At 42.0% G+C, this 23,428-nt stretch overlaps 1 protein-coding gene across 1 annotated transcript in view; it reads right to left on the bottom strand.

Annotated features, from left to right (window-relative positions):
- Ubr4 (ubiquitin protein ligase E3 component n-recognin 4) overlaps positions 1–23,428 on the bottom strand; it is a 121,789-nt gene that overhangs the window by 93,427 nt on the left and 4,934 nt on the right. Inside the window, 16 exon segments of the mRNA XM_048350361.1 lie at positions 4,116–4,201; positions 4,316–4,475; positions 5,694–5,881; positions 6,897–7,014; positions 8,695–8,832; positions 8,961–9,060; positions 13,502–13,692; positions 13,779–13,838; positions 14,409–14,533; positions 15,441–15,565; positions 15,697–15,838; positions 15,969–16,071; positions 17,345–17,484; positions 17,606–17,735; positions 18,496–18,599; positions 21,859–21,956. Coding sequence (XP_048206318.1) covers positions 4,116–4,201; positions 4,316–4,475; positions 5,694–5,881; positions 6,897–7,014; positions 8,695–8,832; positions 8,961–9,060; positions 13,502–13,692; positions 13,779–13,838; positions 14,409–14,533; positions 15,441–15,565; positions 15,697–15,838; positions 15,969–16,071; positions 17,345–17,484; positions 17,606–17,735; positions 18,496–18,599; positions 21,859–21,956 — 2,008 coding nt within the window.

A 23,428-nucleotide genomic window follows, 5' to 3' on the forward strand; every position in this document is an offset into this window, starting at 1 on the left:
GAGTGCTTGCCTCGTATACATGAGGCCCTGGGTTCAATTCCCCAGTACCACATATACAGAAAATGGCCAGAAGTGGCACTGTGGCTCAAGTGGCAGAGTGCTAGCCTTGAGCAAAAAGAAGCCAGGGACAGTGCTCAGGCCCTGAGTCCAAGCCCCAGGACTGGCCAAAAAAAAAAAAAAAAGAAAAGAAAAGATAATCCTACCTGCCACCATGTTCAAAGACTATCAATAAGCACATGTTAATTTCTTCTCCTCTAAGCAGTGAGCCAGGGCATTTCTCTGGAGAACATTTGAAGATATAATTTCTTTTCTTTTACATATGAGGATACATTTTATTAAGTTCCTTTGGTGGATACCAATGGTACACCCAGCCACAGAAGTCAGGCAATTGAGTAAGGATGATTTGTACGTTACTCAAAAGCAACAAGAGTCAATAACAGATTAAATGAACTATCCTCTGCTTTCTTCAATCATAGCAAAAAAAAAAAAAAGTCTAAGGGGAAAACTTAAAAGTCTCATGACAGAATGAGAAGGGAGACTCGAGGATTGTTCTACCAGTTGCACACAGGGCTGCATGCCCATACAAGTTTTAACTACAGTTATTTTTTTCAATGCCAAAAGTATAATATCACTAAGAACTCCTCTCCCAAGAACAGTATTCTTCCCTCTTCTTTGGATACGTTTAAGCAGGAAAGACTAAATTGTGAGCTTCAAAACTTCCCTGAATAACTTGCACTCGGATAGGAGCTGGCCAGTGTGGGGTGACAATTTGACCCTCTAGTCAAAGGAGACATTGTGGATATATGCTCACTGAAGTGTTCTCTTTCCTTGCTTAAGTAGGTCACCAACATTTCTACTCAATTTTTATTTCCTCTCCTGCCAAGATAAAATTTTTGCATTTAAGAGTAGGTAAGTATTAATGAGGTTCATACTCATCTTTTTAAGCCACAAAAGTATTGTTTTCCAAGAATTTCACAAGTAGTTTGGATTTGTGAAAATATACCCTCTTAAAATACATGAAAGAGATCAAATTATGTCATGAATCTGAGGATCTGCTGAAATAATGCTTTCACTTATTTGTGAGAATGCCTTTGCTAAGTAACCCATGCTAGCATAATGCTTTCACTTATTTATTTTGAGAGAATTTCTTTGCTATGTTACCCAAGCTAGCTATGTAACTCAACCTCCTGAGTGCTGAGATTATAGGCATGAGGTACTACACTCACCACTTAAATAATCTCAAGAATAATAAAACATTTCTTCCAAAATGGCCTCTGGAAAATTATCAGAAACCTGCCTGAATAAATATTAAGGGAAGGAGTATCAAGGCTAACCAGGAGTCTGCATTTTGATTTTTGAAGTACTAGAGATCAAATCAAGCAAGCACCCTCTGCCCAGAGCTTCACCACCCAGCCCCCAAATCTACATTTTTAACAAGCTCCTCAGGAATCTTTATGTAGACTAAAGTTTAAGAACTAATAACTTTGAATGTCTTCATAAAGTTATTGCAACTGGTGGAGGGCTCAAGTGGTGGAGTATCTACTTAGCAAGTTCAAGGCTCTGAATTAAACTTCAGTACTATCTCCTCTCTCCAAAAAAAGAAAAGTTGTGGGCTGGGGATATGGCCTAGTGGCAAGAGAGCTTGCCTCGTATACATGAGGCCCTGGGTTCGATTCCCCAGCACCACATATACAGAAAACGGCCAGAAGTGGCGCTGTGGCTCAAGTGGCAGAGTGCTAGCCTTGAGCAAAAAGAAGCCAGGGACAGTGCTCAGGCCCTGAGTCCAAGGCCCAGGACTGGCCAAAAAAAGAAAACAAAAAAAGAAAAGTTATGATCAAGTAATGAGGGCTAATCAGGCACAGTGACACACACTTGCAATCACTACTCAAGAAGTAGGGGGGAGGCGGGGGGGGGGGGGGGGGAGTAGGGATAGGAAGGATTCAGATTCAAAACCTGCCCAGGGCTGGGAATGTGGCTCAGTGGTCACACTTGCAATCACTACTCAAGAAGTAGGGGGGAGGTGGGGGGGGAGTAGGGATAGGAAGGATTCAGATTCAAAACCTGCCCAGGGCTGGGAATGTGGCTCAGTGGTAGAGTGCTTGCCTAGCATGCATGAAGCCCTGGGTTCGATTCCTCAGCTGCACATAAACAGGAAACACCAGAAGTGGTGCTGTGGCTCAAGTGGCAGAGTGCTAGCCTTGAGCAAAAAGAAGCCAGGGACAGTGTTCAGGCCTGAGTTCAAGGCCCAGGACTGGCAAAAAAAGAGCTGCCCAGGCAGAGTTAGCAAGATACCACCTCAACTTCAAATAAGATGGGACCTTATGCCTACAATCTTACCTACATAAGAAGTTGTAAGTAGAAAAACAGCAGCCAGCCTAAAACTGGCCCCAGGCAGAAATTCAAGACACTATCCAAGAAATATCTAAACCAAAAAAAAGGACCAATAGCATAGCACAGGTAGTAGAGTGAATACCCACCTAGAAATACAATATCCTCAATTCAAACCTCAAAACCAGTCAAAAACAAAATTCCTATGAGGGCTAGGTACAAAGAAATAAAAAGGTAACACCCAATCTTTGACACACTACTGATACAAATAAAATCCATCCAGTTACTTCAGAGAAGATTCTATTGCAAGTTAAATTCCAAACAAAATGTGGGACATGTGGAAGAAATACCATAGAGGAGTAAGGACATTGCAAATAAATAAATAAATAAATAAATAAATAAATAAATAAATAAATAAATAAATAAGAAAGATAGTAAAACCTGGAGCACTGCCAGGCCAGCGGTGGCTCATGCTTGTAATCCTTGCTACTCAGGAGGCTGACTGAGGTCTGAGGATCACAGTTTCAAGCCAGCCTTTTTCTTTTCTTTTTCTTTTCTTTTTTTCTTTTTTGCCAGTCCTGGGGCTTGGACTTAGGGCATGAGCACTGGCTTCTTGTTGCCTAAAGCAAGCACTCTACCTACCTCTTGAGCCACAGTGCTACTCTACCACTAAGCCACATTCCCAGCTACCTCTGGGAGATTCTTATCTCCAAAACTCAAAAACCAGAAGTGGCACTGTGACTCAAGGGGTAGAGTGCTAACCTCGAGCACAAACAGGCTCAGGGACAGTGCCCGGGCCCCATGTTCAAGCCTCACAATAGACAAAAAAAAAAAAAACCACACTGGAGCAGCAATAAAACTGTACACAATTTAAACGTACTTCAGTGGAAGAGACAAATTGGTAAAGTCCCAAACACAATGGAATATCCAGCAGTCCAACACAAACCACAGAAACACACAAGTGAATCCTGGCAATACAATGCTTATAATTAATATTAACTGAAAAAGAGAATGCCTGGAAATATCTATATGTTATAAACCTTTTTTAATTTAAGGAATATAGATATATATGAAAATAGGAAATTAGCAAAGTGAAATTTAGGATTCTGGGTACCTGCTAGTGCAGTGGGGAGAGAGCCACAGATGAGAAGTTCTACATGGTTAATATTAAGTGGGAAAAAATGCCTGGAAAGACCTGTTACATATTTTTTTTTAATTTAAGGAATAGGTATGTGTGAAAATAGAAAATGAGAAATTTCAAGTTTTGGGTTCTAGGCATTACCTAGTTCAGTGGGGATAGAGGGCCATGAGAATACAAGTTCATGGTCAAGGTCCTAGACTTCGTTTTGGTGATAAGCTTGTAGTAAGACTAGATATGGGAGCCTAGATATGGGAGCCTGAGCCGCCTGCAATTTGACTGGTTGTATAAAATGCATCTTAGTTTGTATTTCCATTTCTATTGATGAATATTTTTGCTGTTTTGGGAAATTTTAATATATGTGTTTTTATAAATTGCCTTTCTATCCACTGTGTCCATGCATTGTATCCACTTTTTTACTAGCATATTTTGTTTGGCCACGTGGGCGTTCTGTTTTGTATTATTTTCCTTTTCTTTCAGCTTACTGACTTGGGGGCAAAGGACACTTTCTTTTGTATGAAATGATTCTAAATTAAGACATAGGGACACAGAACAATTTCTTTATGCTATTTCCTGTGAGGTGACTGAGGACAAGTGCAGCCCATGAGCCTGAACAGCTCCTGGCCTAGGGGGCACAGCACAAACAAACCTGGAGGTTTGGAGACTGAAGGTCAGAGGTCACCAGAGAGTGGTTGAAGTGATAGAGAGCAGCAGCAAACTCTTCATCCGATGAACCTTCAGAGAGACAGGAAACCAATTATTCTAGCAACTAAAGGATGGAGGCATCACACCCTGCCAACAGCCAAACTCTACCGGGAAACTCCAACAGGCCCAGAGCCATCTACTGACCCTTGAGTCCATCTTTGTCCACCTCCTTGATGATACTGGCCAGGGTGGCCATATGGTGTTCGGAAAGAGACACGCTTAGGTAGTTTCGGATGAAATTGTTCCGAGAGTTTAGCATGGAAGAGGTAATGAAGTTCAAAATGTTGGAAGCCAGACCTAGGAACTAAAAAGAATACAAAATAGCTCCATCAGAGTCATATATCCAAACTCTTACAAATTCTAAATACAAACAGAAAATAAGCCATGGGTCTCATGCAAAAAAAAAACCCAAAAAACTAGAGAATCACATTTAAAACTTGCTACAGTCGGACTTAGATAATGACAATCTACCATTACACAAAACTGTCTACCGATCAAATGGAATAGACTTCAGAAAATACTGTGCTTCAGAAGACACCAGATTTCCAAGTAAATGACCTATTTTTCTGCTTCTCCTAGAGACCTTTGTCCTTTGTTCTGGACACCTACACTATGAATATTACACACATATAGGATGCTTCGCTCTTTAATTCTCTATTGTGTAAATGTATTATTTTACTGCATTTAATGGTGCATTCATAGTGCATTTTGGCACAATATTGGCTTGGCTACTGCATTTTAAAGTATTTATGCTTTATGCCCCAAACCTTTCTTTTTGGTGTAGGCTGGCACCAAGGCTTGAACTCAGGGCCTTTAGCTCTTATATGGCATTTGCACTCAAGGCTGGTACTCTACCACTTGAGCCACAGCTCTACTTCTGGCTATTCACTGCAGATAAGAATCTCATGGAAAAAAAAAAGAATCTCAAGGACTTTTTAGCCCAGGCTGACACTGAACCACAATTCTGAGGTCTTAGCTTCCTGAGTAGCTAGGATTCCAGGTGTGAGCTACCAGTAACTGGCTTCTACAGCACTAACTAGTCTACGCTATACAAAGGCAAGAACTTGTACCTGACTCATTTACTGGTTAATTATCAAAACAAAAGCTGAAATAAAACAGAAATATTAAGTGGGGCCCAAACCAAATTAATAAGCATCCAAGCCTATGCTGAAGAGTTGAAAATACTCTTTTTCACCTGCGCTTAGAAGCAAGTACAATAACTTCGATATAAGAAAACAAAACTAAGACTTGGAGAAGCTCAGATACTTGCCCTAAACCACTAGGTAGTCAAACCACTTATATCTAATTCTAAAACCTGTGCTGATAGCCATGAATCAAAGAAACAAGACCAGAAATACAAAAATGTATTTGATTAAACAGTAATAAGCCTGAGTCCTAAACAAAAGGTATTTAAACAACACAGTTATCCAACCTAAAAAAACTGTCAATTCAAGTGATTTTCTCCCACCACAACCGTTCTACTCAATTTCTCTCCCACTACATCTCAGAAGCCCACACTTACCAACTCAGGATCTTTTCGACTAGCCAAAATGTTGCCCTTGTCACCAGAGGCCTGCTTACTGGGGCTTTTAACCCGAGGAGAGCTCTCCAGCGGAGGGGGCGGGGGCGGAGGGGGAGGTGCCACTTTCTCTTTACTGGGAGAGATGGTCTCCTCAAACCATTGCCCCAAAATAGGCTCACTGTCATCATCTAAACAGAGAAAGAGAAGTCAAAAGTTAAAAGTTAGTAATTTAAAAAAAAAATTCTTCTGATGTACCTGCTTTCTAAAAGTGCTACTTAGATCAAAATGAACACAAGGATATCCAGATGGTGGTAGTGGGCACGAGCCTGCATCGATGTGTCAAAATTTATCCAAATGTATACAGAAGATGAAAGTATTTCATTACATACCAGTTACACTTCAATAAAACTTATTTGGTAAAAAGGGATAGAAATGAGACAATTTCTCTATTTTACTGGCTACAACCAACTTCCAGAGCAAATCTGTACTTATTTATCAACTGTCACTCCCAAGATGATGAGTCATGCTTCTCTCAGTATTTTACACACTTGGCTATGAAGAGGGATCAGAGAGATGCTTATCTTCTTCACTATCCCCAAACTAGGGCAGAAGGAAGTGCTGTTCAGGACAGCATCTTTCATTTCCCCTCCCATGCACCCCTAAGCTACAGAGCTACCGTAACAGCTACACCAAACACTTCCCATGGGACCTTCTGAATTGCAAAAGGAAAGCTGAGAGCAGAGGTTCCAACATAGGGCAACACAAGAAGACATATAAACTGAGGTATACTTCCATTTAGGTGAGAGGAATGAAAAGCAACGTGTGCTTGACTAAATGTAGTGTCATCACTCAGTCTTCAATGCTCAATTTGCTCTTAAATAATACATCCTCGGGCTGAGGATATAGCCTAGTGGCAAGAGTGCCTGCCTCGGATACACGAGGCCCTAGGTTCGATTCCCCAGCACCACATATACAGAAAACGGCCAGAAGCGGCGCTGTGGCTCAAGTGGCAGAGTGCTAGCCTTGAGCAAAAAGAAGCCAGGGACAGTGCTCAGGCCCTGAGTCCAAGGCCCAGGACTGGCAAAAAAAAAAAAATACATCCTCTTTAAGTGCACATAAAATTGAGGTGCAGGAAAGGCAGTGGTGAATCAAAATGGTACTAAAGGAAGATAAGGAAGCTGTGGCGCTCTAGCGCTGGCCAACCTTGGCTGCTGTCCTCCTCGGTGCTGCTAAAGTCATCCTCATAGTAGGTGTTAGAGTCGGTGGAGGCGCTGGCATCACTGCTCATGGAGCCCTTCCTCTGCCGCTGTAAGACACATGCCTAGAGAACAAAGTCACCATAACCAGCAATTACAAAACCAGAGCTAACCTGCTTAATTGATCTCACATTTACTCGAGAAGCTTTCTCCCTAGCTCATTCTTTTCTCTAGGCAAGCCCTCTACCTCTTGAGGCCTAACCTCAGCCCTATTCTTTGTTCTAAATCTGAGAACTACTTCTAATAAAAGCCTCTTTCCTCAGGAGTCTCACAGCTTTATCTTACAAAACATTCCAACTAGTCACACGGCTGAGATTTGGAGGAAGAAAAAAAAAGAGCATTTCCATAGCATTTGCTATAGAATACTATGCCAGTCATCTCAAATCACAAAGTAACACTGATAACCAATAACTTACTCAAAAGTTTTTATAGGTTCTACCAATTAAGAATTCCTCTCACCAGATACTGGTCCTAGCTACTTAGGAGACTAAGATCAAAGACAGGCTTGGCAAGAAAGCCCCTGAGACTTTTTTTTTTTGGGGGGGGGGCATAGGGCTTGAACTCAAGGCTTAGGAGCTGTTCCTGAGCTCTTTTGTTCAAGGCTAACACTCTACCACTTTAAGCCACAGCTCCACTTCTCTGCTTTTGGGAGGTTGGTTTTTTTTGTTTTGTTTTGTTTTTCCCCTGGTGGTGGTTAATTGAAAATAAAAGTCTTAAGGAGTTTCCTGCCCAGGCTGGCTTTGAACTGTGATCTTCAGATCTCAGCCTCCTGAGTAGCTAGGATTACAGGTGTGAGCCACCAGCACTCATTCCATGCCGATTAACCACCATTAACCACCAAAAAGTTGGAAGTAGAGCTGTGGCACAAGTGGTAGAGTGCCAGCCTTGAGCAAAAGAAGCTCGGGGGGGACAACACCCAAACCCTGAGTTCAAGCCCTAGAACCAGCACCAAAAAAAACCAAAAAATTTTTCTCCTTAGCAGTGCACTTAGTGGCTCATATCTATAATGCTAACTACTTATGGGGGTGAGATATGGTGGAGGTTCACAGTTCAAAACCAGCCTAGACAAGAGAGTCAAAACATTCTATCCAGGGCTGGGGATATAGCCTAGTGGCAAGAGTGCCTGCCTCGGATACACGAGGCCCTAGGTTCGATTCCCCAGCACCACATATACAGAAAATGGCCAGAAGCGGCGCTGTGGCTCAAGTGGCAGAGTGCTAGCCTTGAGCGGGAAGAAGCCAGGGACAGTGCTCAGGCCCTGAGTCCAAGGTCCAGGACTGGCCAAAAAAAAAAAAAAAAACATTCTATCCAAAATTATCAGGAAAAAGCAGGACTGGAGGCATGGCTTAAGTGGTAAACCGAGAAAGTGTGCAAAACAAATTCAAACTCCAGGACTACCAAAAGAAAATTTTACTTAAGCCAAGGAATTCAAGGCCAGCTGATGCAACACAACAGTGAGTGAACAGCAACACAACAGTGTGAGAACACGTGATAGAGACAGGATAGATAAGATGGATAGATAAGACAGATGATAGATAATAAGAATGAAGGGAGGGAAAGAAGGAAGGAAAAAAGAAAGGGAGAAAGGGAAGGAGGGAGGAGGGATTCCTTTCTTCAAAAACAATTAAGAGTTCCTTTGCTCTTCAAAAACACTACCACAAGTTTGCACTTACAAAGGTCATGACACATAGTCAATCTTGCTCATTTTGAGATTGTTCAAGTTCTTCCAACCCACTTCCACCCACCTTTCTGTATGAAGTTGAGAGTAACGTCAATAGTAAGTTCATCAGTGGGACAGAGTCAATCAGCCGTTGAATCCTCTGTATGGAGGTGCTCTGGGCCATAATGCTCAGGACTGCAGGGGGACCATCAGTCTCCCAACCCTAAAGTAACAATATCAAAGGAGAATTAACCATATGACTCAGCCAGAAGCAACCCTTCATGCTGCTGGGTCAAGCTAGTCCCCAGAAGTACACAAGTTCCCCAGATTCCAGAAGAACAACCTCCTCACCTTGTGCAGAGCCTCCACCTGCAGGTCTTGAAACAGAGATGTCAGCAACTTGATGGCATGGTTTGCTAATATGACTGAGAGCACCCCAAAACCCTGGTGCCTACACAAGGAAAATAACAATGAATGGTAACCTCAGAAACCCTGCTGTCCTGTCATTCTGGGAATTTGGTCCCTTGGAGGATCTAAGGACCTTTCCCCAGGGGGAAAATAACTACACACACACAAAATTGCTTGATCATTTCAGAAGTTTGGCCTTCCTGAAGCCTATCCATAGACTATGAAAGGATCTGCAGGCTTCAGGGCAAGAACTTCTGTATCATAAGAGGCTATTCCACAGCAACACAAAGCTACTGGATCGTGTGAAGGTGCTAAGATTTAAGTGGTAATTGAACTTCTTAAAAAAAATTCTTTCAAGAATGATTAAAATTACCAACTCCTATAAAATAACTGAGGATAAACTTGAGATCTTCACAGTTTTCAAACTACATTTGAATAAATTTTTTTCTTTTTGTTCAAAGCGTACATAAGATAAAAGGTTAAAACAGCTACTATAGCAGGCATGTAAATCAATATTAAAAAAAGACAAACACCAGAGAGAAAAATTGAGGCAAAGAATGTAAGGTAGTAGTACAAAGGAAGAAAAAGAAGAACAGAGACTCAGGCCAGAAATCCTATCTACTCAGGAAGTGGAGAATGGAGGATCACAGCTTGGTGTCAGAAGGCAATAAAATTTGCAAGACCTCAATAAAAGATGAGCATGGTGGTGTGTGCCTGTCATCCCAGCTATGCAGGAAGCCATAGTAGGTGGAGAGCAGTCAAGCCAACCTGGACATAAACTCAAGATCTTATTTGAGAAATAACAAAAGCAAAAAGGGATGGGAGTATGGCTTAAGTGGTAGAGGGCCTGCCTAGCAAGGTCCTGAGCTCAAATTCCAATAACACCACCAAAAAAACCCCAAAACAAACAAACAAAAAAAAAAACCCTCAAAAAGAAAGCCATACAAATGACCAATAAATTGTTAAGAGAAATAACAATATTAGGCTGGGAATATGGCCTAGTGGCAAGAGTGCTTGCCTAGTATACATGGGGCCCTGGGTTCAATTCCCCAGCACCACATATACAGAAAACGGCCAGAAGTGGCGCTGCGGCTCAAGTGGTAGAGTGCTAGCCTTGAGCAAAAAGAAGCCAGGGACAGTGCTCAGGCCCTGAGTCCAAGCTCCAGGACTGGCCAAAAAAAAAATTTTTTTTAAAGAAATAACAATATTAATCTAAGATATATAAATAAGAGCAATATATTTTTTTCTCCTGAGATTAGTAAACATGAAAACTAATTCTATCCACTTTCAAAGAGAATGTGAGTAAATGTGCACATACACTTTTCTGAAGAGCACTTGGGCAAAACATTTCAAAAATTTAAGTATTGTGCCCTTTGTCTTCATAACTGCACTTATAACACTTCCCCCCTAGAAGGAAGTTAAATAAATTCCCAGAAACTTCAGGAGGTTTATCAAAAAGCATAACTTTGTGTCAGTGTCCTATAGTCCTATCTACTCAGAGCCTGCCTGTTCAGACAAATCCAAGAGACTCTTATCTCCACTTGACCAGCAAAAGCTAGAAGTGGAGATGTGGCTCAGGTGGTACAGCTCCAGCCTTGAGGAAAACATGACTTGTCAGACAAGCTGGTTCAAATCCATAACCTAGCTACTCAGGAGATAATAAAATCAGATAGATCACAGTTCAAGTGAATGAAACCCATCTCAATCAACTGAGCATGATGATGCCAGTTATGATCACAGCCACATGGAAGGCCACTGGAGGGTCACTATCTGAGACTGTCCCCAGACAAAGCTTCAAGACCCAACCAAAACAATAACTAAACAAAAATGAGATCTGGAAACACGGCTCAAAGGCCTGTGTTCAATTCCTGGCATGGATATGAAAGAGAAAGAGAGAGGGAGGCATGATTTATGGAAACCAAAAATCTAGAATAAACCTAGTAATTAGTCAACTACAGTATATATTTATTCAGAATATGCCAGCCATCAGAAAAGAAATTTTATAGCCTTTACCACAGTGTCACTAAAAAAATGTGTATAGTATTTTAAATGCAGCTTGAACTCTAAGCCTCTTAATATAGATTGGCCCTTTTGGTTCATGGCTGGCACTCTACCACTTAAGCCACAGTTCCACTTCTGGCTTTTCTGCTTACAGCTCTGAGGAGTTTTCTGCTTGAAGTAGCTTTGAATCTTGATCCTTAGACCTCAATCTCCTGAATAGCTAAGATTATAGGCAAGAGCCACCGGTGCTCAACTATTGTGATCTCATTGGTATAAATATAAATATTTTACATTTATGTATCGAAGAATGTTTACCATTTGAGTGTAGAACTTTTTGTACATTATTTTCCTTTTAAGGAATGCCTGTCTCTTTGGCTGGTAACATACTATGTACATAGTATTCTTAAATCCAAATAAACAATAGTCATTTCATAAGTGTAACTGATACTTAAAAGATGTATCTTTGGGGGCTGGGGATATAGCCTAGTGGCAAGAGTGCCTGCCTCGGATACACGAGGCCCTAGGTTCGATTCCCCAGCACCACATATACAGAAAACGGCCAGAAGCGGCGCTGTGGCTCAAGTGGCGGAGTGCTAGCCTTGAGCGGGAAGGAGCCAGGGACAGTGCTCAGGCCCGGAGTCCAAGGCCCAGGACTGGCCAAAAAAAAAAAAAAAAAAAAAAAAAACAAAAAAAAGATGTATCTTTGGTATTTCCAATTACAAGGCCAAGTAAAGAAAACCCCTCATAAAATCACAAACTAATGCTTGCTCTGGAATGTTCCTACCTCCCTATTCACCCAGTATCAATGCCTCTTTCAGATTCAGCTAAAGGAAGTTGCCTTGGTATCTCCAGCAATGTCAAATGCCCTCTTACAGTCCTAGATACAACCTGGCATGTTTTCATGAGTATCTACTCCCTATCTCTTGGAAATGTGTCCATCTTTATTTACCACAGCATTCCAGTACATGTTTTGTTGATGTCCTTGACTCCAGATTTACAAATCCAGCTGCCATCAACAGCTCATATACAGCTGTCATTTCTTTCCCCCCTTCCTATCTCAATACACTTAAATAGTCATTTATTCCATAAACTACATAGCCCAGTTACTTAAGTAGAAAAACTTCGATGATAACCATATCTACATTCAACAGCTGTCAGCAAATCTCATCAGCTGTACCTCCCAAACATACAACTGAACCATTTTTTATGCCTGTTCTACCCTATTTTTTATGCTACCACTACCCTATTCCATGACAACAAACACTACTACTACTACTACTACTACTGCTACTCTCCTTTGGTATGACTTACTAAGTTCCCTAACTGCACCCTCCTTCCTATCTTGTCTCCACATAGTTGCTGGGATTACAGATCTCCAATAGATTGTGTCACCTCTCTCCTCTGAAAAGGCCTGTAACACTTCATCTGGCATCATCCAGCTGCTGGCTACCTCTCTGGCCTAATTTTCTACTACCATCCTTGCTCAATTTTTCCATTCTAGTCACACTAACATCACTGATTCTCAGAAATATCAATCACACTTCCTGCTCAAACCTGAACTTCTCTACCCTACGTACTGCATGGCTCACCCTGTCACTGTCCATACAGTCTCCAAATCTCATCTTCAGAAGCATTTTCAGATCATCCTATTTCAAGTAACAATCTCTGCTACTCTTTAGCCCCTTGCTCTGCCTGCTCTTCACAATACTGTGATAATCTACAATGTACTTGTTGGTTCACCGTTTCTCCTGTTAGAAAGCAAAATACATAGAGGTAAGGAGGTTGCTTTGTTTAGTGCTACAACACTGTTGGCTACAATAACACGTGGAAGGGACTAAAACAAATAAATAAATTCCAGCAATGCCTGGGCTTAGAGAACAAAACCTTGAGCAGCACATAATCATATCTTCACCTTCCAAAAATACAGCAAAGAGTCCTGCCTTTATTAAAGTTCAGACTTTATTAATATAGTGGCAAATATTTCATAAAGCAATCCAGGATGATCTGACAATAATCTCACTTTCACTTTGGGATAAATGTGAGTACTGGACTCCAGGCCAAGAAGCCCACTTTGCAATAGAAGCATTTTTTTCTGAGATAAATGACAAAAAAAAAACAAAAACAAAAAACACCTGAATATATTTCCAGATATTCTCATGAGAGATAAGCATATAGGATAAGAGGGAACCAGTGACATCAAAAATCCCACAGCAATGATTGGAACTAGGAGACCAGGATCATAATAACCTCCACTGTCATAAAACTCAAATTAGATTAGTAGGTGAGTTTTTCTACTGATGTGGAGAGGAGGTTGATGGTAAAACTCAGGGACAAAACATATGCCCTGCATGTCCAAAGCTCTCAGTTCAATTCTCAGCACTGAAATAAACATAACCCTGATACGGGTTGTGGTCACTATGAAACAACAGAGAAATATAACCCAGCACAACACTACAGAGGTGGAGATAACAGCAAATACCTACCCTTTGCCAGGCCCCAGCTTAGGAGAGCCCACTCCCTCTTTTGTACGAGAAAGGATGTCTCTCACTCGGAGAGCGGCTAGTGGGTCCTTCTCTTTCCCCTTATCAGCCAAGGCAGTAGGACTGAGGTTTAATATGAGGAAAAGGCTGTTCAGCAAACACCAGGCACCCAACAACTGGAAGTTCTGGTAGTGCTGTTATAAAAGGCACAAAATGAAATGATTAGAGGCATTGTAGCTTAGAGGCTATATACAAAATAGGAACACAGAGATAAGCTTACCTCGCCACCTGCCCTGCGGGAACTGCTGATGGCTTGTCCAATCATGTCATAGATTTCAAGCTGTCCAATACCAAACAGACACGACACTGAGCAAACAAACTACATATTTCATTATCAACGCTAAACCTTACTCAAATCAATTTAATTTGAAGAATTAAATATCTTCAGGTAACTTTTCAATGACAAAATTCCACCACACTTTCTTATCTTCATCTACAACTGATTCTCACTTGTCCTTCAGTTCAAATGTCATCTTCTTATAGTTCTCTCCCCCTAATTTAGAGCACAAGACCCAGCTCTTCATCAAATGGCTTTTGATCACAACTGATTCTACACTTATCCCATCTAAAATTCTCTTATTTACTATAATCTCCCTCAAAAGCCTATTAAACCCTCCATTGTATTATTTGAATAACTCATCTTTCACAAAGCTGTTTGCCACACTGACTTGCAGTGTCTATATACTAAAGAGCCCCAGAGACACAGAAGCATCTATGCTGGCCAATACATCAAATAATCTCTTAGACCTGTTACCCAAAAAAAAGAGTGTGCAGAACCATCTATCCCAGGAGGAAGCAAAATTAGCCATTGTCCCTCACGTCAACCTTCCCCAATGCATGCTTCACTTACACATTTCTGGACAATTGTAGCCGCATCACTTTCATAGTCTTCTTCTTTGGAGCTTGTGGACCCTGTACGCACTTGCTGGGCACTGCCCACATGAAGGATGGCCATACACGTTGCCACACTCACACCTGAAAAGGAGTATGTATGCATATATATGCAGATTCCAGTCATGGAGCACTCCCAAAACCCACCCAAAGTGAAAAGCAAAACACCCACAGCAACTTCAGGATTTAGTAAGTAGGGAAAACAAAAAACTACCCACAGGTCAAGATTAAACACAATCCCACAACATAATCCAGTAATCACACTCCTGATATTCACACAAATGAATACTTGTATCTACATTTAAAATCGACACATGGATAGCCTTGAGCATGAAAGAGATTTAGGGACAGCACTGAAGCCCAGGACTGGCAAAGAAAAAAAAAAGGTACTGCTGGGCTGTCCTATGCAAAATGAAGTTACCAAGAGTGCATAGAAACTCTGCAACTCTCCAGTTAAAAATGGGTCAACTCCTTACTGACACTGAAGAAATCTCAAGTTGTCTTCCCCAAGAGGAGAAAAAGACACAGTTTTAGATATGCATACATGCCACACACATATGCATATATTCTACAATTAGAATAGACTAATGTCTTTTACGAAAAACTATGTAAAACCTCCTCACATTTATTTACATTGAGAAATGTCTAGAAGATGAGTTATCAATACCTGTGTACAAAAAGAACTAGGTAATTTTGCTTTGTTTTATATTTTTTATTTTTCTACCACAGACATGTACGTTCATGTGTTGCTAATGGCAGGATATATTTTAAGGGAACAATCATCAGAGTGAACACCTTAGAATACACAGAAATGTATTATGAAACGTAATACAACAGAATGATGTTAAACAGTAGGATCACCTTCATAGACTTCATTTCCCATACATGTTGATATAAGATGTTCTTTGGAAAAAGGGGGCAAATAAAACAGAACAGAATTCTATGGTTTCATGAAAGTATGAGAAAACAACACTAGACATTATTTTCTTACCTGCATACAGACAGCTTAGGCTGAGGACTGTCACATCTTGTAAACGAGAAGGATTGAGAGGCTCCAACACAGGTAGAGAAAGGGTATCCAATGCCATAGTTACATCAATCACCAGTGAATGAAAACTACAAGGTAACAGAGAACATTAAATAGTGTCCCTGATACAACTTGCTTCTATGACTTAAGGAAGAAAGTGAGCCATAAAAACAAGCCTTCTGATTAGAACTTAAAGCACATGCTCCAAGAAGCACCTTACCCATTACGGACAGCAGTGGCATCTGCCACTGTTGCAGGCATGATAAAGAAGGAATTGGCCAACACTGCATCTTGGAACCGATTGATGTAGCGTAGGAAATACGGCAGGTTCAAACACACACGCAGTAACTTCTCTGAGCCACCTGGTTTAACAAAAAAGGCACAACCTCACCAAACAAGCCTGTACTGATACCTGATTCTTCACAAAGAAGCACACAGGGTAGGGGGTTTACATAGCAGAGAAACCAACTGTCCACAGCTGTGGGACCTCACCAAGTTCTTGAAGACTAGCCACATTCTGAGCTATAAACACGTTCTTGGTCTTGATAGCAGAGGCTTGATCTGTGGATGACTGCTCATCATTTTCCCCTTCCACCTGAAGAGAGACACAGGCCTATCAAAACACTGCTGGAGCCAGGAGGCTGAGATATAAGGATCGCAGTTCAAAGCCAGCCCAAGCAGAAAAGTCTGTGAGACTATTATTTCCAATAAACTACTCAGAAAAAGACAGAAGTGGCTCAAGTGGCAGAGTGCTAGCCTTGAGCATGAAAGAGATTTAGGGACAGCACTGAAGCCCAGGACTGGCAAAGAAAAAAAAAAAAGGTACTGCTGGGCTGTCCTATGCAAAATGAAGTTACCAAGAGTGCATAGAAAGTCTGCAACTCTCCAGTTAAAAATGGGTCAACTCCTTACTGACACTCAAGAAATCTCAAGTTGTCTTCCCCAAGAAGAGAAAAAGACACAGTTTTAGATATGCATATATTCTACAACTAGAATAGACTGTCTTTTACGAAAAACTATGTAAAACCTCCTCACATTATTTACACTGAGAAATGTCTAGAAGATGAGTTATGGGGCTGGGGATATGGCCTAGTGGCAAGAGAACTTGCCTGGTATACATGAGGCACTGGGTTCTATTCCCCAGCACCACATATACAGAAAACGGCCAGAAGTGGCGCTGTGGCTCTAGTGGCAGAGTGCTAGCCTTGAGCAAAAGGAAGCCAGGGACAGTGCTCAGGCCCTGAGTTCAAGGCCCAGGACTGGCCAAAAAAAAAAAAAAAAAAAAAAAAAGAAGATGAGTTATCAATACCTGTGTACAAAAAGAACTAGGTAATTTTGCTTTGTTTTATATTTTTTATTTTTCTACCACAGACATGTATGTTCATGTGTTGCTAATGGCAGGATATATTTTAAGGGAACAATCATCAGAGTGAACACCTCAGAATACACAGACTAAGATAACATACAGGGCTGGGGATATGGCCTAGTGGCAAGAGTGCCTGCCTCGGATACACGAGGCCCTAGGTTCGATTCCCCAGCACCACATATACAGAAAACGGCCAGAAGCGGCGCTGTGGCTCAAGTGGCAGAGTGCTAGCCTTGAGCGGGAAGAAGCCAGGGACAGTGCTCAGGCCCTGAGTCCAAGGCCCAGGACTGGCCAAAAAAAAAAAAAAAAAGATAACATACAAAGCTACTAGGCAATAAAGTTCCATGAGACCACTATCATATATACAATTCATCCTTGACCAAAACATCCTATACTGTGAGTATTTATTATTTTATGTCATGAAAATAGAATGTATTCTTTTCCTAGTGAAGCCATCTTAATAAAGCCCATGAAAATGAGGACATTGGACTGAAGAACTCACCAGAGCCTGTGGACTAATTGGTGGTGATGCTACGGTTCTAGGGTTAAAAACTGAGGTCAGCTGGTTCAAAAAATTCATCTGTACCTCCTTCTGCCTCAGCTCAGGGCTCACCAGTGAGGCCAGCTCTTTCTGATCTTCCACTGCAAAATACAGAAGGAACACATGAGGAGAGCACTGTCAGCAGGCAAGATTACCATAGAGGTGGCGTGGATGTGGCTGTGCAGGTGGCCCTGTAGCCAGGTCTGTAGACAGAACACTCACCGTCGGAAAGTGTCTTCACTGTCTGTGGCAGTTTGGCAGATTTCATCATGGCTGTGAAGGTGATAATTTCAGTTCTGTCTAGTCGGCTACAACCAGTGCAGAGGCCTTTGATTAGGAGAATCAAGTGTTTCTGAAAGGAAATGGAAGTATGTCTTTTAGGAGACATTCTACACTTTGAGGAATTTAAATGGGCACAGAGCCAAATTTAGATACATATAAGGAATTGCCATTTCATGGACTGGGATGTAACTTAATGGTGAATGCTACCAGGAGTGCAAGAGGCTCTATTATATTTGATCCTCTGACACACACACACACACACACAGAAATACACACAGACACAGACACAGACAAACACACACACACACACTCTGAAATTTAGGGGGGAAAACCAAACAGATAAAAAGTTAATGGTCCTCACTCTACCTAGCTTACAGGAACACAGTTATGTTTACTCACTTGCAGGCAGCTCCATGGCTGCATTCACAGTACATAGGCAGTGTTGACTAGTTGTGACAGAGACTATATAGCACACAAATGATTTACATGTAGCCAGTTACAAACAAGGTCTAACCGGTGCACTATGCTACCTGTTCTGGCAATTCCAATAGTTATTTATAATCCTATATCAAAAATAAGTGCTAGAGGGGCTGGGAATATGGCCTAGTGGCAAGAGTGCTTGCCTCCTACACATGAAGCTCTCGGTTCAATTCCCCAGCACCACATATATGGAAAACGGCCAGAAGGGGCACTATGGCTCAGGTGGCAGAGTGCTAGCCTTGAGTGGGAAGAAGCCAGGGACCGTGCTCAGGCCCTGAGTCCAAGGCCCAGGACTGGCAAAAAATAATAATAATAATAATAAGTGCTAGAAAATGGCCCATAGCTCTTACCTGGGACACAGCACACGCCTCATCTGGATTCTCCAGACGCAGAAGAGAAAACTCAATTAGAACTTTACAGGCTGCTGCCACTGACTGAAGTTGGTTCCGTGGAACTAGGAAAGCAATAAACTTTATTTAACCTCACACCGCTCAGTCTCACAATTAATAAATTAAGCAAAACAAGTACTGAGCTCTTTGCGTCCAGCACTACCAATATCATTCATATTAGTAATTATTTAGAATCAACAACCCAAGGAGAAAATGAAGGTATTTGATATTGATAGCCATCAATTGTTCATAAGTCAATTTACATTATATCTACTGGAAATTAAGATAACAGTAAGAAATAATTAAGCTGGGCACCAGTGGCTCACTCATCCTGGCTAACTGGGAGGCTGAAAAATGGGAGGATCACAGTTGAATGTAAACTTTAGATAGAATGGCTCACAAGACTCCTTCTCAATCCACAGCTGGCTACAGTGGCACATGCCTGTCATCCAAAGCTACATGGTAAGCGCAGGCTGGGTGGACTGGGGTGCCAGGCCAGCCATGGCAGAAAAAGTATGCAAGGCTCCATCTCCACAGAGGCAAACTGGAAGAGGTATTGTTGCCTATCATCCCAGCCACAAGAACAAATCTAGCTGAAAAGCTGGTGGATATGCCCATAAGGTGGTTCAAGCCTATAATCCTAGCTACTCAGGAGGCTGAGATCTGAGGATTGCAGTTCAAAGCAAGCCTGGACAAGAAAGTCTGGGAGACTCTTATCTCCAATTAATCGCAGAAAATGCTGGAAGTAGTGCAGTGGCTCAAGCAGTACAGCACTAGCCTTGAGCAAAAAAGAGCTCAAGGACAGTGTCCAAGCCCTGAGTTTGAGCACCAAGTGGTGAGGGGTAACTCTCAGGCATGCCTGGGCCAGAATCAAAACCCTGTCCTAAAAATAGCCAGTGAAAAACAGGAATGGAGGTACTGTACCAGCTGAACAAGCCCAAGGCAAACCCCAGTACAGCCAAAAAACAAAAAAAAAAGAGAAAGACATACATTACACTGAATGCTAAACACTTCAAATATACCATAGATCATTTACTCCTTACACTGATCCAATGAAGTAGATATTATTTCCTCCCCTCCCTATGCTCACTTTTGTTTTGTTTTCTTTTGAGATGGAGTCAATGTAGCACAGGCTGGCTGCAAATTCCAATCCTACTTCAGCCTCCCAAGGGCCGGGACTATAGGCATTTACCAGATGCATGATTCTCTCCCTAATTTACTGTTGTCGTTGTTCTGATACTGAAGCCTGAACTCAGCATCAAGCTCTTAATTAGCTTCTTTTACTCAAGGCTGGTGCTCTACCACATGAGCCACCACATTTCTACTTCTGGCTTTCTGGATGGCTAATTGGAGATAAGAGTCTCACAGACTTTTACTGCCCAGTCTGGCTTCAAACTGTTGGCTCATGCCTGTAATCCTAGCTACTTCAGGAAGCTAAGATCTGAGGATCACAAAAAACCAAGGCAGGAAAGTCTATAAGACTCTTACCTCTAACCACCAAAAAGTCAGAAGTGGAGCTATGGCTCAAGTGGTAGAGTGGTAGCCTTGAACAAAAGAGCTCGGGGACATTGTCCAGGTCCTGAGTTCAAGCACCAGAAGCAGCATGCGCGCACACACATGCACACACACTCACCTCAATACTCAAATCTCAGCTTCCTGAGTAGGCAGGATTAAAGGCATAAGAAACAGACATCTGGGGCTTGGGATATGGCTTAGTGGCAAGAGTGCTTGCTTCTTACACTTGAAGCCCTGGGTTCAATTCCCTAGCACCACATATACAGAAAATGACCAGAAGTGGCTCTGTGGCTCAAATGGCAGAGTGCTAGCCTCGAGCAAAAAAGAAGCCAGGGACAGTGCTCAGGCCCTGAGTCCCAAGCCCCAGGACTGGCAAAAAAAAAAAAGACATCTGTCTTCCCTTCCATTTTTAACAGAGCAAACTAAATCAGAGAGAATAAATGACTTGCCCAAAGTCAGAGCTATATTCAAATCCAGAAAGTCTGCCTCTCCAAGTTCATGCTATTGACTACTAAATACCTCTTTCCACACAGGTTTGAAATAACTCTTTGCAAGAGACTTCTTGCATGAAGTTTCTTCAAGCTCTAAGTGGTTCTTGCAATGCCTACAATAAATGCTCGACATTTAAAGATTACCCAGCAATTCTATAGACTTCCTTTCAGTTTAGCTAGATGGCAAACTATTCAAGTAAACAATTCTTCAGAACAATTTAATTTAGGATTAAAAAAAATAAACTGAAAGCTGGGTACTGGTGGTTTACCTTGTAATCCTAGCTACTCAGGAGGCTGAGATCTGAGGATCACAGTCCAAATCCAGCCCCTGCCAGAAAAATTCATGAGACTCATCTCCAATTAACCACCAAAAAGCAGAAGTAGAGGTGTGTTGCTCAAGTGGTAGAGCACTAGCTCAGGGACAGCGCTCAAGGCCCTGAGTTCAAGCCCAGGACTGGCACACATGTACACATAAGAGCGTGCGCATGGGCGCGCGCACACACACACAAAATGCAAAAATTCAGCAATAACATAAAATAGGGCTTGGATACTTGGGGATAGAAATTTTTTTTCAGAAAATTGGAAAGTAGTGGCTGGGAATGTGGCTTAGTGGTAGAGTGCTTGCCTAGCATGCATGAAGCCCTGGGTTCGATTCCTCAGCACCACATAAACAGAAAAAGTTGGAAGTGGCATTGTGGCTCAAGTGGTAGAGTGCTAGCTTTGAACAAATAGAAGCCAGTGACAGTGCTTAGGCCCCGAGTACCAAGCCCCAGGACTGGCACAAAAAAAAAAAGAAAAGAAAGAAAGAAAGAAATTGGGAAGTGAAATAGAAGTTTCTTCCCATACCAAGAACAAAGAAAAGTCACATCTTACCAAAACAAATGAAGATTACACCTTTAATTAACGACTGCTCACTCAAGTACCTAGCACTACTGCCTCCAGAAAACTAACACATGAGTGAAGTCAATTAAATGTTGTTGATTTTAAGAAGGGAAGGGGGCTAATTAATAGTCATGAGCAGGTGTCCAAGCCAGGAGCTTTTAAAGCCTACTCAGGGCTGGGGTTTGGTGGTAGAACACCTGCCTAGGGAGCATGAAGTTCTGAGTTCAAATCCCAGAACCACCAAATAAAGTAAGTATTTCTTTTTAGAATAAAGCTCCCTCAGCTGGCAAAGGAGCCCTACACAGTGGCTACTTGTCTCCCTTCTTGGGTAAACACCATGTTAAGTGCTGAAACAGACTTCATTAGCAACTTGTTCAAATACAAACCACCTCCTGTTCCCAACTGTGGGAAGCCAGTGACAAAAGCAAGTACTTACTGAGGCTGCAAACTGTGGTAATGTAGTGAGTGGAGAGGGCGACAAAGGATGAGTAGAATGGCTCATACTGCTTCTCATGGTGCAGGATTTCTGATTCACTGTAAGGAAAAGAAGACAACAAGCACTGACTTAGTGCCCACGGTGGGCCATATGCCCCATCTTGTAGATACTGTGGCAGGGTCACTCACTACCAGCTGATGAGCTGAGAACGTCGCTCAGTGGCAGAGCACCTGTTTGGAATGGGAAAAGTCCTGATGTCATCCTAGCACACAGGAAAAAAAGGAAGAAAAGAAAAGAAAAGAAAAAGAAAGGAAGAAAGGAAGGAAGGAAGGAGATTGGGAAGGTGCAGCTTAGAGAATTTAAATTAATAATCTTGTTCAAAGTATTAGGCTTAATAAGGAGCAGAGGCTAATAAAGAGAAAACATTTTCAAACTCATTCCTAAACAGAGAGCTGAGTATGAAGCTTAGTGGTAGACACATACAGACAGAGGTAGAGAAGTGCAAGTAAAACCACAGCAGGAAGCTGGGCACTGGTAGCTCACACCTGTAATCCTAGCTAATCAGGAGGGTGAGATTTGAGGATCTTAGTTCAAAGACAGCTTGGGCAGGAAAGTCCGCAAGACACTAATCTCAACAAACTGCTCAGAAAAAGCCAGAAGTGGAACTGTGGCTCAAGTAGTAGAGCACTAGCCTCAAGGGAAAGCAGCTCAGGGACAGCATTTAGGCCCTGGGTTCAAGCCCTAGAGGGCACACAGACAAAAGAAAGAGAGAGAGGAGGGCAGGGAGGGCGGGAGGGAGGAATGGATCAATGAGGTTCATGCTGTCCATAAAGAGGTCCTTTTTCTCATTTGTAATGAGAGATTAAAAAAAGATGAAACATGGGCTGGGAAGGTGGCTTAGTGGTAGTGCTTGCCTAGCATGCCTAGCTTGCCTAACATAACCAGAAAATGCTGGAAGTGGTGCTATGGCCCAAGTGGTAGAGTGCTAGCCTTGAGCAAAGGAAGCTCAGAGACAATACCCAAGCCTTGAGTTCAAGCCCCAGAACTGGCAAAAAAAAAAAAAGGATGAAACAACTGGGCACCAGTGGCTCTGAAATCCTAGCTACTCAGGAGGCTAAGATCTGAGGATCCCAATTCAAAGCCAGCCTGGGCAGAAAAATACAAGATTCTTATCTACAGCTAATCAGCAAAGCACTAGAAGAAAAGCTATGGCTCAAGTGGCAGAACATCAACCTTCAATGAAAAAGCTAAGGGCAATACTCAAGCACTGAATTCAAACTCCAGTACTAGCCTACCCCCCAGCCCCCTAAACACCAGCAGTGCTCAAATTCCTGGTGATCAACAGAGAACTAAATCCTCTTGCTTCTGCCTCATCTCATGCTTAGTGTTCCTCCACTTCTATGCATTCTGCTTTACCTTCCCTATTTTCAAAAGTTGAGCTGCTGCTGGGCACTGATGGCTGACACCTATCTACTCAGGGGACTGATATCTGAGGATCATAGTTCAAAGCCAACTCAAGTAGACAAATCCAAGAGCCTCTTGTCTCCAATTGCTCAGCAAAAAAACAGTA

Source organism: Perognathus longimembris, chromosome 7 (assembly GCF_023159225.1).
Source record: "Perognathus longimembris pacificus isolate PPM17 chromosome 7, ASM2315922v1, whole genome shotgun sequence".
In the NCBI taxonomy this organism is placed as follows: domain Eukaryota; kingdom Metazoa; phylum Chordata; class Mammalia; order Rodentia; family Heteromyidae; genus Perognathus; species Perognathus longimembris.